This window comes from Pecten maximus, chromosome 1, assembly GCF_902652985.1.
Source record: "Pecten maximus chromosome 1, xPecMax1.1, whole genome shotgun sequence".
Classification (NCBI taxonomy): Eukaryota; Metazoa; Mollusca; class Bivalvia; order Pectinida; family Pectinidae; genus Pecten; species Pecten maximus.
In genome coordinates this window covers 46,895,405-46,909,994 of record NC_047015.1, presented here as the reverse complement: position 1 = coordinate 46,909,994, position 14,590 = coordinate 46,895,405, and the positions used below count along the sequence as shown (strand labels likewise).

The window sequence follows — 14,590 nt, the reverse complement described above, 5'->3', positions numbered from 1 at the left end:
TTATATCACATCGACACAAATAGGTTATACAATTCTTTATTAATACCTCGTCTCAAAAAACATGCAAATCTATATCAAAACACTGTTTTTAGCACTTGTGAATCTAACACATACAGATACTTGTACCATTGTATACTTGTTTACACACAGATGACATGTTAACGATATAAAATGAAAGGATTAAAGCACAGAAGTAAAAAGTTTAGACTGATGTAAATCAGGGCTATACATGAAAACCATCACCGGGAACCGGTTTTAAAAAGTTATCCTGAACAGCTTTGTTGAAAAAAACACTACTGAGATATCTAACCATTGTGTTTTTACATTTATTTTCCTGTCACTTTGCTTTAATTACATTTTAAGATAAGGTTATACTTATACATGTAGTACTGTTATTCCAAACAAGTATTGAGGCCTGGATGACAAATTGTCCTTTATATGCACATATAATAACTAATACACAGCGTTGATGAAATGACTGTCCTAAATAGTATCACCTAAATAGTTTATATAAAATGGTCCTAAATATTATCCACTAAAAAGATTATTGGAACTGTCGTAATATTAATGGTCCTAAATATTAGCCAATAAATGGTCCTAAAAAGTTCTGAATATAACCTAACAAGGATATCAGATGGTCCTAAATATTAGCTATAATAAGAAAATCAGATGGTCCTAAATACTAGCTATAATAAGATGGTCCTAACTACTAGTTATAACAAGGACATCAAATGGTCCTAATTATTAGCTATAAGGAATCAGATGGTCCTAAATACAGGTGCATTATCTAATTAATCCAGACTTAATTGTTTTTAAAAACATCCCCGTAATATACGGTATGTCTACTAGGGGACATCCAACAATTTTATCTAGATTACAGCTTTTGATATTGTTCTCTTTCATGTTATTAACATCCAAGTTTGTAAATATCTGTGACAGTTTTTACCTGCATGTATACATAATTAACATAATGATGTACTAATACCTGTACAAATTAGCTTCACACAAACAAACAAAGGGAGATAACACAGTAACACAGTAAAATTATCACAGGCACTCGATGAGAGTATCAAAAGCAAGCTGAAAACATGTGTAACCATAATACACCTGGTCTATGGTGAATAATTCTACTTCAATAAACACTTAAACAATGAGATTCTGCAGCATTATCATAATCAGTAGGAATATTTAAACTGGTAATTAGTACTTAGTCAATTAAATATATTCTTATTTGTGTTGAATACAGTATTATATAATAAGGTTAAGCGCACTCTAATGTAACTCATGACTTATAATAGAGTCAAGTAAAACTGTAAAATTATTGTGAATGATTGTCAAGTATTTGTCACTCATATACATATTCATTATCAATAACCTCTATGAGATTTATAAACATGTACTAATAAACTGTACCAATTGCCAAGGTAGACTACTCTGTGGCAGGTGAATTCTTTTTAAAAGGTAAGGAGGTTAGACTTGCGTGAGAGGGAAAATTTTTAACAGAGAAAATACATGTTATAATGGTCCAAGACAAAAACATATAAAACTGCAACAAATTTAAACACATCAAAAGATAAATTAGGATTTACACCCCCAACACTCTCCACGACACTAATCTGTTTCCTGGTTTTGACTTTTGACATATCAGACATTTTACCAGTAAAGATGGCCTTAAAGATATTGGTACAAGTTTTGGTAGTCTAATCTTATTGGTGTGCATTTTAAACAAGTAAACATGATCAATTTTGACATCTGAGACAGTATTTTGGTTATTTTTCTATAAAACATTTAATACTATAAACAACACTAAAAGCTGTATACCATCTCTACACATCCTTGGAAGAATTGAATTTTATTTAATTAGTTTGATCATCAAAACTGCCTTCATTTATCAAAAATTCTTTTTCCAGCTCTCAGTTTTATAAAATACCTAAACTTGAAATCTCTCGGAAGAAAATTTTCCTTAAACTTCTTTTTCCTGAGCTCAGATTGCAAGACACAAATTACACAATGGTTATCAAGTCGAATTTCCCATAAATTAACAACACTGCCAGACATTATTTTACAGCTTCAAGGATATAATCAATGTTGCTAGTTAAACACAGAAACACCTGACATTCCTCAAATCCTGAAAAAACTGATTTTAGACTTCTATATTTCACTGTGTGATCTATCAGAGTTGCTTCCCTTTGTTTCACTCTGTCAGTAAAATGGTATAGAGATAGTTTGACAGGCAATAGGGGCTGAGAATGCTCTATACAGTAAAACTTCTATATTACATCCAATGGTTATCATCCTATTGTAAAACATTTATAAAACAATGTGACCCTTTGTTTGTAAAACCTAGTCCGTCTACATTATTTCAATGCCAAATTTAAGCAAATTCTGATTTAATACTATTCATAAGTCGACCATGTTTTCCACTATTTTTCCCCCCCGGACATTTCTACACATGTGCCGATAACCAGGGTGTTTACATCTGGATTCAATACTTTTCTAGAGCATATTGAGCTTCAGCAAGCTTATGTTGTTACTGCAGAGATCATTTTATTAAGGCAAACTGGTTCAGAGTAATGTGCTGTATGCCTAAATCAATATCCAGATATCAACAATAGCATTGTCTCTCTGTAAATGGTTTAGAAAGCAGTGCTTGCTACATACATATATACAATCACATCAGTTAAAGGAAATTGGGATTTATATATAAACACAGGTGGGAGAGAGGCTTCGAGCTAATGACTAGATGATCCTACACAAAAATGTCAACACACAAATTCAAATGTACTGTCAAGCTTCCGATTATCTACAACGGTTTAGACTTCACTATAAAAATACAAAAACAAAATTTATCAAAACCTGCCCTCCAAAGATTCACCAACAAGAAAAGATACTATTTAGACATTATTGAAGGATTCTGAATTATAATCTTACAGAAAACATCAAACTCTTATTTCAAGATGTTATCGAAAATATACTACAAATACATGCATGAGAACGTCATGCAAATAATTTCAGATCATGTCCGAAAGGTGTTTTAGAGAGGAATCTGACAATATTATCTACAAATGGCACTTAATGCAGTTATCAATAGCAGGAGAATAAATCCGATTCTTCATTCAGTAATACATATCTATGTAAACGGTACCAAAAATGTACCCGTTTCAAGCAATACAAATTTCAATAGAGTTACTTCTACAGCACCGAACTTCTCACTACAGTTCACAACATCGATATCATATATCCACAACAGTCAAATATATAGAGAGAGAAAGAAACTGGCCATGAACCCCAGCCATCTAATCATGAACCCCTTTCATGTTGTTATGAACCTCATTCATTTGTTCATGATACTTTGTGATTTCACTATAAACTCTGATCATCTGGTCAAGTTTGGTGAAACCGGTCATGAACCGTGTCCCTACTGGCTGTGAACCCTGATCAATGTGTGACCAAATAAGGCAGATTTACATGGAAGACACCATTATCCTAATGCAACTTTCACCTTTTTTGGCTACTTTTTTTTTTTAAAGTAATACAGATATTTTTTTTCAGAAATGAACATCTTTTTCTTTTAAAGAATAATTACATACATTTAAAAAGCCATGAACACATTAAGTAAAATTCTGTGTTAATTCGATCAACATATTAATTTATTAAAATGAAACAGATATTGTGCAATACACATAACATACACATTTAACAAAAACAGAGTTTCCAACAATAACAAACATATAATAGGCTAAAACTAAAGCAACAAAACTACGTTGGACATGGTCCCTAAAAGTATAACTCATTACGGATTGAACATGTGACCTTCAATTAATCCACAGCGCAGCCAAACATATTACAAATTTGCCCTTACTTGTACATTCTACATGCACTCTTAACATACTGTTGTTCATTTCAACTAAGAATTTATGACAAGAATTAAAAGTCTACATAACAAAAATGTTTACTTTTTATCTTTGAAACTATTGCATCTTTTATGTGTCACTTCCAAAATTGAAGGAGACAACAGGTCTTAGACCGATATATTTATATAGAGATTCAGATAATAGGGTGAAAGTTCTATTAAAATAGCTTAATACATTTGTATTTAAAAATTTAAAAATTTCCACTTCTATGTAACTTCACATTGCACAAGTATATGTGTTACATTTTGTTAAAACACTCACATGGCAAAATAAAAATACCATTCTTAAAATCAAAATACTGGTCTTGTAGTTACATTTTAAAAAGTTTTCAGCCAACAAAATTTTCCTTTTTTTCTCTCGCAAACTTGACTTTAACAATAACATGCATATGTTACTAATTATAATTCACCACAGCAATTACCATTACACTTGTCAGGGTTATTTCATAATTTATGGAAGGGTTGAAAGGCATCTTTAATACCAGAGGTGGGGTTAATTAAAGACTTCCCTGCATTTTCATACACATATTCAATGGGTGGGTCTACGAAAACTAATGCATTCCAACCCCTTCTATATCCTTGATTTTGGAATAGCCATATTTAATTTATGTCTGGGAGTCTGCATTGATTTCTTGAAGTCTTTCACCTGTTGTTAACATAAACAATCTCCTCTTGATCCCTTCTTGAAAGTCCTAAGAACATTTTTCTAGATGGTGCAGCATTAACATAATACAAACTAAAAAAACAACTGAAAAAAGAAAAGCTAATCTCTCAATATACAGGTGCAGCATATACGGAGGCTAGTAAACCTCGGAGGTAAATCTAAGAAGAATGTCCTCCTGTTAAGCTGGTAATGTACTGAGTGGGTTAGATGGGACAGAGAGGGCGTTGACCATCACCATGGCAGTCTAACTGGACTTGAACCTCTTGGTTTTTCCTCTGATCAGTGACGTAATCACACCAAATGCTCGTGAGAAATACTTCTGCAGGATGCCATGGCGTCTTATACCAGGAACCAACATTATCATGGTAACTGAAATATAAACATATCTCATTACACTAAAGGTAGACATGTGTTACGTCATTACACTAAAGGTAGACATGTGTTACGTCATTACACTAAAGGTAGACATGTGTTACATCATTACACTAAAGGTAGACATGTGTTACGTCATTACACTAAAGTTAGACATGTGTTACATCATTACACTAAAGGTAGACATGTGTTACATCATTACACTAAAGGTAGACATGTGTTACGTCATTACACTAAAGGTAGACATGTGTTACGTCATTACACTAACGGTAGACATGTGTTATGTCATTACACTAAAGGTAGACATGTTATTGTCATTACACTAACGGTAGACATGTTATTGTCATTACATATAAGGCAGACCTGGATATAAATTGTATATAAATATAAAAAAATATATATAACTTAACTTAAACAACATACATGTGTCTATAACCAACACAAATAGACATGAGTATATTTACTTAGGAAATAGGTGAGTAGAAGGTTGTCCATTTTACTTCCCATCCAAGCCATAGACACTAACGCTCCCATCACGATAAGGAAATACTGAAAGAAAACCATATATAAGATGATTAAGTTCTGGATGTCTTTATATCAATGTATTATAATGCATCACCATAACATATATATGGTTGAATCTACATCACTTATGTATGACCCAAAGAAAAGAAAAAAAAACGAAAAAAAAATTTTTTTTTTCAGTATTCCACAGTATTCAATGGTTACTTTTCTGGTAATGTAGTACTGCTGAATTCAGAATTCACTTGTATATCATCATAGGCCTGTAAATAGTATCGGTATAAAAAAATACTTGTAACTCTTGGTGTAGGTGGGAAATACTCGCCACCCTGTTAAGAATTTTATGATATATCCTATTAACCAATGCAACTGGACATATAGCAAGACGGATAATATGATCCGCCACAGGTTTCTTTTCTGGTTATGTTATAGTAGTACTGCTGACTTCCGGTTTCACTTCTTGCTGTATGTATGCGGTGTGGAATATTGTGAAAGTATGCATGGATGAAAAGGAAACAAATGTGCAAGGTGTAAGAGTACAGGTAAAGCAAGTAGAATATGATTTAGGTATAGTCGATAGTGTGTCATTTCTTTCTCTTTTTTCTTATTTTTTGTTTGATCTCAGCAGAGACATATATGTATATATGTCTCTGATCTCATCTATGTTTTTCTGTGTTTTTTCCTTATGTCTATCACTGCTTCCTTTCCTTTTCTTCTTGAGTGTCAGATTTATTACTATTCTGCTGCTGGCAAGGGCTCCGCTAGAGCTCCTGCTCTCTCACGTTGTCTTAGGCTGTGTCACATATATGGTCAATGATTCTAATAAGATAAACGGTTTAGATATGTAACTTGTTGAGTGTATAAAGATAATATCAGCAAACTGTCAAGGTCTAGGAGATAGACATAAAAGAAAAGATGTTTTTTCTTACTTGAAAAATAAGCATTATAATATTTTCTGTTTACAGGATACACATTTCACTCCTGAACTTGAAAATATAATTAGAGCAGAATGGGGTAATGACTGCTATTTTAATTCATTCAGATCAAATGCACGGGGGGTAGCAATTTTACTCAATAACAATTTTGAAGTAAAAGTATTGCAGGTAAAAAGGGAGTTGTCTGGTAATTTTTTGGCACTTGATATGAGGATAGAAGGTAGAAAAGTAACATTAATTACACTATATGGCCCTAATTCAGACAATCCAGAATTTTATGAAAACTTAACTGAAACTATTAATCTATTTGGCAATGATTCTTTTATAATATGTGGTGATTTTAACTTAGTTTTGAACCCTACAGTGGATTATGATAAAAGCTATAAAAATATCAATAACCCAAAAGCCAGGGATAAAATAATTGAACTTATAGAAGAGTTGGGAATGGTAGATATATATAGAGAACAACATCCAGAAAATAGAAGATACACATGGAGGAGAAGTAATCCTGTTAAACAAGCTAGGCTAGATCTTTTTCTTATTTCAGACAATTTATTACCAAGCATTCATTATTCAAATATTGAACCAGGCTATAGGACAGATCATTCACTTCCTGTAATTGCTTTAAAGTTTAACGAATTCAGAAAAGGAAAAGGATTATGGAAGTTTAACAATTCACTTTTACATGATTTAGATTACTTAGAACTTATAAATAAACTTATTTTAGACATTAAAAGACAATATGCTCTTCCAGTTTATCATTTAGAAAACATCAGCAATATACCTGATTCTGATATACAATTTATGATAAGCGATCAACTTTTTTTGGAAACACTTTTAATAGAAATTCGAGGCAAAACCATTTCCCACTCGTCATATAAAAAAAGGATACAGAATTTGAACGAAAGTAGACTTATAGAAACTATACGTGAACTAGAAGATAGTAATGAGGTTGAAATAGACAGGGTGAATGAAAAAAAACAAGAATTACAAGATATAAGATTGAATAAATTAAAAGGTAGCTTAATTCGATCTAGAGCTAAATGGGTAGAAGAGGGTGAAAAACCAACACATTATTTCTTAAATTTAGAAAACAGAAATTACACCTCAAAATTAATACCAATGATAGAGAAAGAAAATGGTGATAAAATAACTAAACAAGCAGAAATTCTTGATGAGGTAAAACATTTTTATAAAAAATTGTATACAATTGATCATTCTATAGAGGATATTCACCTAGGTGATTTTTTAAAAGATATTGATATTCCAAAATTAACAGAGGCACAATCTAACAAATTAGAAGGTATAATTACTCTTAATGAAGCATCAAATACTTTAAAAGCTATGAAAAATAATAAAAGCCCAGGCTCTGATGGGTTTACTGTGGAATTTTTTAAATGCTTCTGGAAACAGTTAGGTACTTTTATAGTCAGATCAATTAATTATGGGTTCAATCAGGGTCAATTATCAATTACACAAAGACAGGGCATAATAACATGTATACCTAAGGGAGATAAGCCTCGACAATATCTTAAAAACTGGAGACCAATTTCTTTACTCAATATTATTTATAAAATTGCATCAGGATCAATAGCTAACCGAATAAAAATAGTTTTGAACAAATTAATTCATACTGATCAAACAGGTTTCATCTCGGGACGTTATATTGGGGAAAACACTCGAATTGTTTATGATATTATGCAATATGCAGAAGATAAAAATATACCTGGAATGTTGTTGATTATTGATTTTGAAAAGGCTTTTGACTCTGTTTCCTGGAAGTTTATTGATAAAGTTCTCGATTTTTTTAAATTTGGGAAAGATATTAAGAAATGGGTGAAGGTTCTACAAAACAATTCAAGCTCAGCGATTAATCAAGGGGGAAATCTGTCTCCATTTTTTGAAATAGAGAGAGGCTGTAGGCAGGGAGACCCAATTGCACCATACATATTTATAATGTGTGCTGAAATCTTAGCTATTAGAATAAGGAATAATAATAATATAAAAGGTATTGATGTTGATAATATTCCTATTTTACTGTCTCAATATGCTGATGACACTTCACTGATCTTGGATGGAACAGAGAAATCCCTTAAAGAATCTATTGATGAATTAAAATCTTTTGCAAAAATATCAGGATTGAAAATAAATGTATCTAAAACCCAGGCTATTTGGATTGGAAGCAAAAAATATAGTGATGAAGTTGTCTACCCTGAACTGAATCTACAGTGGGGAAATCAAACATTTACACTTTTAGGAATTGAATTTCATGTTGACCTTCATCGAATACCTAAACTAAATTATGATAAGAAATTAGTAAAGTTAAAGGCACTTATTAGAATTTGGGAACGACGAGTCTTAACTCCAATCGGTAGAATTCATATTATAAAGGCTTTATTAATTTCTCAGTTCAATCATCTCTTTATCTCTTTGCCAAATCCAGATGAGAATTTCCTGAAAAAATTAAACACAGAATTGTATTGTTTTCTTTGGAAAAGTAAAATAGATAAGGTGAAAAGAGATGTAACTATTAAAAAATACATTGATGGGGGGCTAAAAATGTTACATGTGAAGTCATTTATTGAATCTTTGAAGCTAACATGGTTAAGGAGACTTTTTACAAGTTCAAGTAAATGGCAGTTAATTCTTAGATCTTTTGCTGATGATCACCTTATGGCTAACTGTGGGATGGAATATATCTCAATATGTCACAATAAATGTAAAAATCTATTCTGGAAAGATGTCTTTAAAGCATGGATAAAACTCTCTAACAAAAACAATTTATATGAATCCCCAGATATGTTGGCTAAAACACCAATTTGGTATAATAAATTAATTAAAGTAGATAATCAGAATATTTTTTATCAAGATTGGTACAATAAAGGAATTATTGTAATTAGTGACTTAATAAACAAAAACAATAATTCATTTTACTCCTTCGAAGAATTTCAACGAGTCTTTGATATTAATACAAACATCCTTAAATATCAAGGACTTATCTCAGCTATTAGAAAACATATTCAGAAACAGGAACTATCATCTCCTATATACCCATTTATACCAATTGATATGGAAATTCTTTTTCGCAGTAAAAAGGGAACAAAAGACTTTTACTATTTACTCAGTAAAAATAACATAATATCCACTGGAAGAAAAAAATGGGATATCTTCAACTTTGATAATGAAACATGGAGGAAAATATACAAATTGCCATTTTATATAACCAAAAATTCAAAACTACAGTGGCTACAATATAGAATTAATCAACACATCTTAACAACAAATTCATTTCTATTTAAGGCAGGAATAGCAGAAAATCCGTATTGCTACTGGTGCAAAACTGATATTGAAACAATAGAACATACACTTTGGGAATGTGATAAGGTGCAAGTTATGTTACAAAATTTTGAGTTTTTATTAGATTCTTTAATGATACCTTTCGCATATAATAAGGAAACTTTTATTTTTGGATTATATAATCAAGATGGAATAAGAACACCAATAGACAGTACAATCATTTTAATTATTAAACAGTATATTTATTCAACAAGGTGTCTACAAAATAATTTATCTTTGACTGGTCTCAAAAAAACTATTAAAGATCATTATGTTACACAAAAATATATTGCAATGGGTAAAGGGGACAAGTATAAGGAAAATTTTCAAAATGAATGGAAAAAGTGGCAAAAATTACTTAATATCTCTTAGAACTTCAATTTGCTGATTATTGTCCTTAGATTCTTATGTACTGCTATACTTTGTAATGTTATATTTAACCAAAGTTAATACATATTATTGTTTCTATAAGATTCAAAATAAAATTTTATTGCTATAATCATATGTGATGACACTTGCTGACGACAATACATGTTTAAATCCTCTTGTCTTTCCCTTGCCAGTCTTCATTCATATACAGTAAAGCTGGTCTAATTATAAGTCAGACCTAAATTGTCTTACCAGCAATTCTGTCTGTCCTGGGTACATTTGGGTTAGACTACAGTCCATACTGTAAATATTAGATTTTCTGATACCTCTCTCTGTCTCTCTCTCTCCCTCTCTCTCTCTGTCTCTATGTCTGTCTTTGTTACTATATATATGTCTTTGTCCATGTTTCTTGTTTCGTTCCTATTGCGTTATTGTTATGATTTTTCTGTTTGCTCTACAACTTCTCTTCTGCTTTCTTCCTTTCTTTAAATACAGTGGGAAAGTAACATTAAGAAAGTTCATCAAAAGTGAATGATTTTATGAATCTGGATTAAGATGTATGTATTTGTGTTGGATCATCTACAGTTCTATGGTGCTGTAATAATGATTATTCTGAATACAATTGTATACTATGTACTTTACACTGTATGAAAATCTCTGAAAAAATAAAACAAATACAAAAAAAAAAAAAGTTCTGGATGTCCACAAACATGTAACGAGAATTAGATAAGGTATCCCAAAGTTAAAAAAGACATGTTTGTAGTTGAAATTCATAGAAAATACTAACAGTCAGAATGGCTTTCTAAATCATCAAGTACAGAATTAATTTTGGATAGAAGATTTTTAGTCATATTTTACAAATTGTGTCTAGGGAAAAAGATATGTTTATAGGGATGCTCTTATTACATACTATTTCATTCAAAGCAAATCAAATATCTATATAAAGTCTGTTTTTTTTGTCAGACATATTACATATGTATGTTGTTTTTTTTTGATTCCAGAATCATTAACATGTTGCCTGTCTTTATTTGATAAATGTTCAAAAATATACAGACACAAACCATTTGATTTTTGGTATACATAATGTTATATACACATACTTTCATTGTTAGGATATAGATCTGCTGCCCCAGTTAGTAGGCAGAAAATACTGCAAATAATGTGACAACCACAAATTATTAACAGTTAATGTAAAAATTTTCTGGTGAAAAAATGAAGGGACAACGTTAATGATTACGGGTCACTGTTAATCACTCCCATTAAAATCCTACTGATTTGTAAACAAGTACAGTCATGAAAGGCTTTATTTAAACATTAACAGTTAGGGTGCTCACTGTTTTGGGCCTTTCTGTCTTCAAGGACACCATAGATTCCATCAGATTTCTAGAATGATACTTGAAATTCATAATTCTCCTACAGATATCCTCGTACTGTTGTTCCTGGCGACCAGTCCTGGTGTGTAAAAATAACAATTTATTATGATATTACTTGTTCAATGCATAAATTATCCGGTATTCATTTTTATGATATCCATAATTATAAAGTGTGATATTATTTATTTATCTTCGTGCTATTTATTTATTTTGATATATTCATATAATATATAATATTTTATTTTTATCATATTACTAACTTAACTGTGATAGTTAAGACAGGTGAATAATATTTATTACAATGTACAAGTTATATACATGGTTTCTCTCCAAATGTATATAACTGTCTTTATATATGATTTCAAAAAAGTAATTAATGAAATTTAGAATATTTCTAAATTCAAAACAGCAAAAATATCTTTTAACATAACTCATTTCAAGCATGGTGTCATCCATTGTGGAATTCTTTTAGTAAAGGTTTCAAGTTTCAGGGTTTGCAGAGCAAAATTATTAAGGAGTCAAGAATATCTACTACATTGTATTTAGATGCCAGAATACTATTTCAAATTATCAAATTTATCAAAGGATTGTTGACAACATTCCTTGGATGACAGAACTTGAGCCAATTAATGGAGGCCGAGTCAAGAATATTTCTCAAAAAGAACTTACCATTTGGATGCCAGGAAGTTTGGACCAATCATAGGCACGAGAAAATCAATGAGACTCACAGCCAATCCCAACAGGGCAAAGGAGGTCAGGACTGACGGCTCAAAGTACCATATCAACCTAGATTATTCAGAGGTTTATTTTAATATTTGTGGCAGTATTTTACTATTAAATCAAACTAAAGAGTTTTTATTCTTAAATGCCCAGTATCAAACTAAACACTCTAATAACACATTCTGGTAAAAAATTCTAAACATGAAGTTATCAATAAAAATAACTAAGATTCAGTCCAGATATACCCGAGTACATTTTTTCTATGTTCTTGCTTTAATATTCAAATATACACTGTTTATAAAACAATTACATATTGACCTGGCACCTCCTTATCTATAATGAAGTTAATTTATCATCTTAACTGATTAACCTTTGTCGTTAATGATGTTAGCTCATAATCTGCTTATGCCAAGTTATGGGTCATGGGTGTAAATGTGTACCATAAATGGACAATAATGACACAATGTCAAAAAAGAAATAGCACGACTTGTCTGTTAGGACAACAATTATTCATACATATTTACCCTGACCACAGGGATCAAGTAGATGTATAACATGGCAGCTATGAACTTACAGGAAGATGAATGTATTTAATCCGATGATGATGGCTGGATGATAGGTTTTCTCCCAGTTCAAGAGACCATTCAATGGAAGAAGGACTTCTCTCCATCCTTCAAGACTTCTCTTTACCTCATTCAACTCATTATGCTGCTGTAAATGTTAAGGAAAGTTGGGAGAATTATGTAATTGAATAAAATGCATGCAATTCCTCGGCTGTCATTAAAGCTCATCAAGTTCAATGTTAACAGGTCACCAGGTTTTAATTAAGATGAAACTTTCTTACGGCAGCATGAACTTTTGACAATTTTATGAAATTTACAACAGCATGGTTCTTCTGCTTATAATGACTCTCCACCATCAATAATGATGATTATGGGAGTGTGGGTGCACAAGAGGCGCTAATTAATTGTTTTTTTTTTTATTAGTATAGTTAAAAGGATAAAAAAAATCATTGTGACCTAGTGTTTGTTTATGAGGGGTTCAATGACTGAGTGTGGTATGTGTGCCTTGAAGCGCTCTAGTGTGGTGCACTGTACTGCTGCTACCGGGAGGAGGTTCCATTGTGTAATTGTGCGAGGAAAGAAGGAGAATTTATATGTGTCCTTGGTAGCAGATTTCCGTTTGTAAGTGTAGGGTAAGGGGTGTGCTTGTCTGGTTCTAGAGTCTGTTGGGTGAAGGATGTTGCTGTATTCTATGGATACATGTTGGTGTATGATTTTGGAGAATAGAATGAGTCTTGTTTGTAGTCTTCTTGTTGTATGATGTAACAGGTGATCATGATTTGAACAAGGACCTCCAAACAAAAGCTTGTTACACCAATTGAGCTACTATGTCATTCATCAAAAAACGGTTATTGGCAATCAATCCAGTATACTAGTTCCAATATATTTTTACATATTTAACAATGTATCTGACACTTATAATCAGTTTAATTTGCAATGGGTGTCATATGTGCATGTATTATAAAGATAAAAGGGAACATGAAACAACCAGGCCTCAATTTCAACCCAAAACCTACAGATTTTATTGGACACTAACAAAATTCAAAACCTCTCAGAAACATTTCAGGTGATTTCATCTTCTTAAAACCAAGAAATCTCAATATTTTATTAAGTCAATTACAAAATAATGCTAGTAATCTAAATTATGATTAATTCAATGATCACTTGATTAACTAGCAACTCCACCAGCAAATACACATTTACTTTTGGTTATAAAACTACAGTGAATATCATATTTTCTTTTTAGAAAAAAAAGCATGGGTTGGGTATCTAGAACCATAGCTAGATCTAGATCTATGCACATCCATTTAGGCATTCTTGTGAATTGGTCTACATAATCTACTCGATTCTAGTAGACTACTAATTATATAATCTACCAGAAATTATTATTATCATCTTTTTTTGTTATACAAATGGCATCACCAACAATACTTATCATTAATATGCCTGTTTAAGATCAAAGTCCAAAATAAGATAATACCTCAAACTGATATTTTTAAGTCTTACTCAACATTAGAACCACTGACTCACAGAGCACACCTCAAAAATATATGCGTTTTACATTGGAAAGATCGTGGATTTGATCTAGTCAGATGAGAAAACTAATACAAAGGCACATCGAAAATCAAATGTGTATGCAAATGAGTGCATTAACCTGTTCTTCTTGATTGGAATGGTTGTTAATTTCCGCCATTCTGCTAGCAAATCAATGAAGATTTTGTTTATAATAATTTACATTAGTGCAACGTAAACACTCGAAACATTCCGAATAAAATCTATGACCGAATGGACATTTCGGGCGTTTTCCATTTCGAACGTTAAAT

General features: G+C 31.5%; 1 protein-coding gene across 1 annotated transcript; it reads right to left on the bottom strand.

Annotated features, from left to right (window-relative positions):
- Positions 1–22: 22 nt before the first annotated feature.
- On the bottom strand, positions 23–14,549 carry LOC117335651 (ADP-ribosylation factor-like protein 6-interacting protein 1). Its single transcript, XM_033895797.1, has 6 exons — positions 14,422–14,549; positions 12,779–12,915; positions 12,154–12,270; positions 11,446–11,563; positions 5,414–5,498; positions 23–4,946 (listed from the first exon to the last, which is right to left on the bottom strand). Exons 1-6 carry the CDS (start codon positions 14,458–14,460, stop codon positions 4,822–4,824), a joined length of 621 nt encoding a protein of 206 aa, XP_033751688.1. The 5' UTR covers positions 14,461–14,549; the 3' UTR covers positions 23–4,821.
- Between the last annotated feature and the right edge of the window lie 41 nt (positions 14,550–14,590).

Coding starts and splice junctions, on each gene's coding strand:
- LOC117335651 (XM_033895797.1), bottom strand. CDS start 14,460: ATGGCGGAAATTAACAACCATTCCAATCAAGAAGAACAG. Junction 12,271..12,778: donor TTAAATACATTCATCTTCCT/GTAAGTTCATAG, acceptor TGAATAATCTAG/GTTGATATGGTACTTTGAGC. Junction 5,499..11,445: donor AGACAGAAAGGCCCAAAACA/GTGAGCACCCTA, acceptor GTTTTCTTTCAG/TATTTCCTTATCGTGATGGG.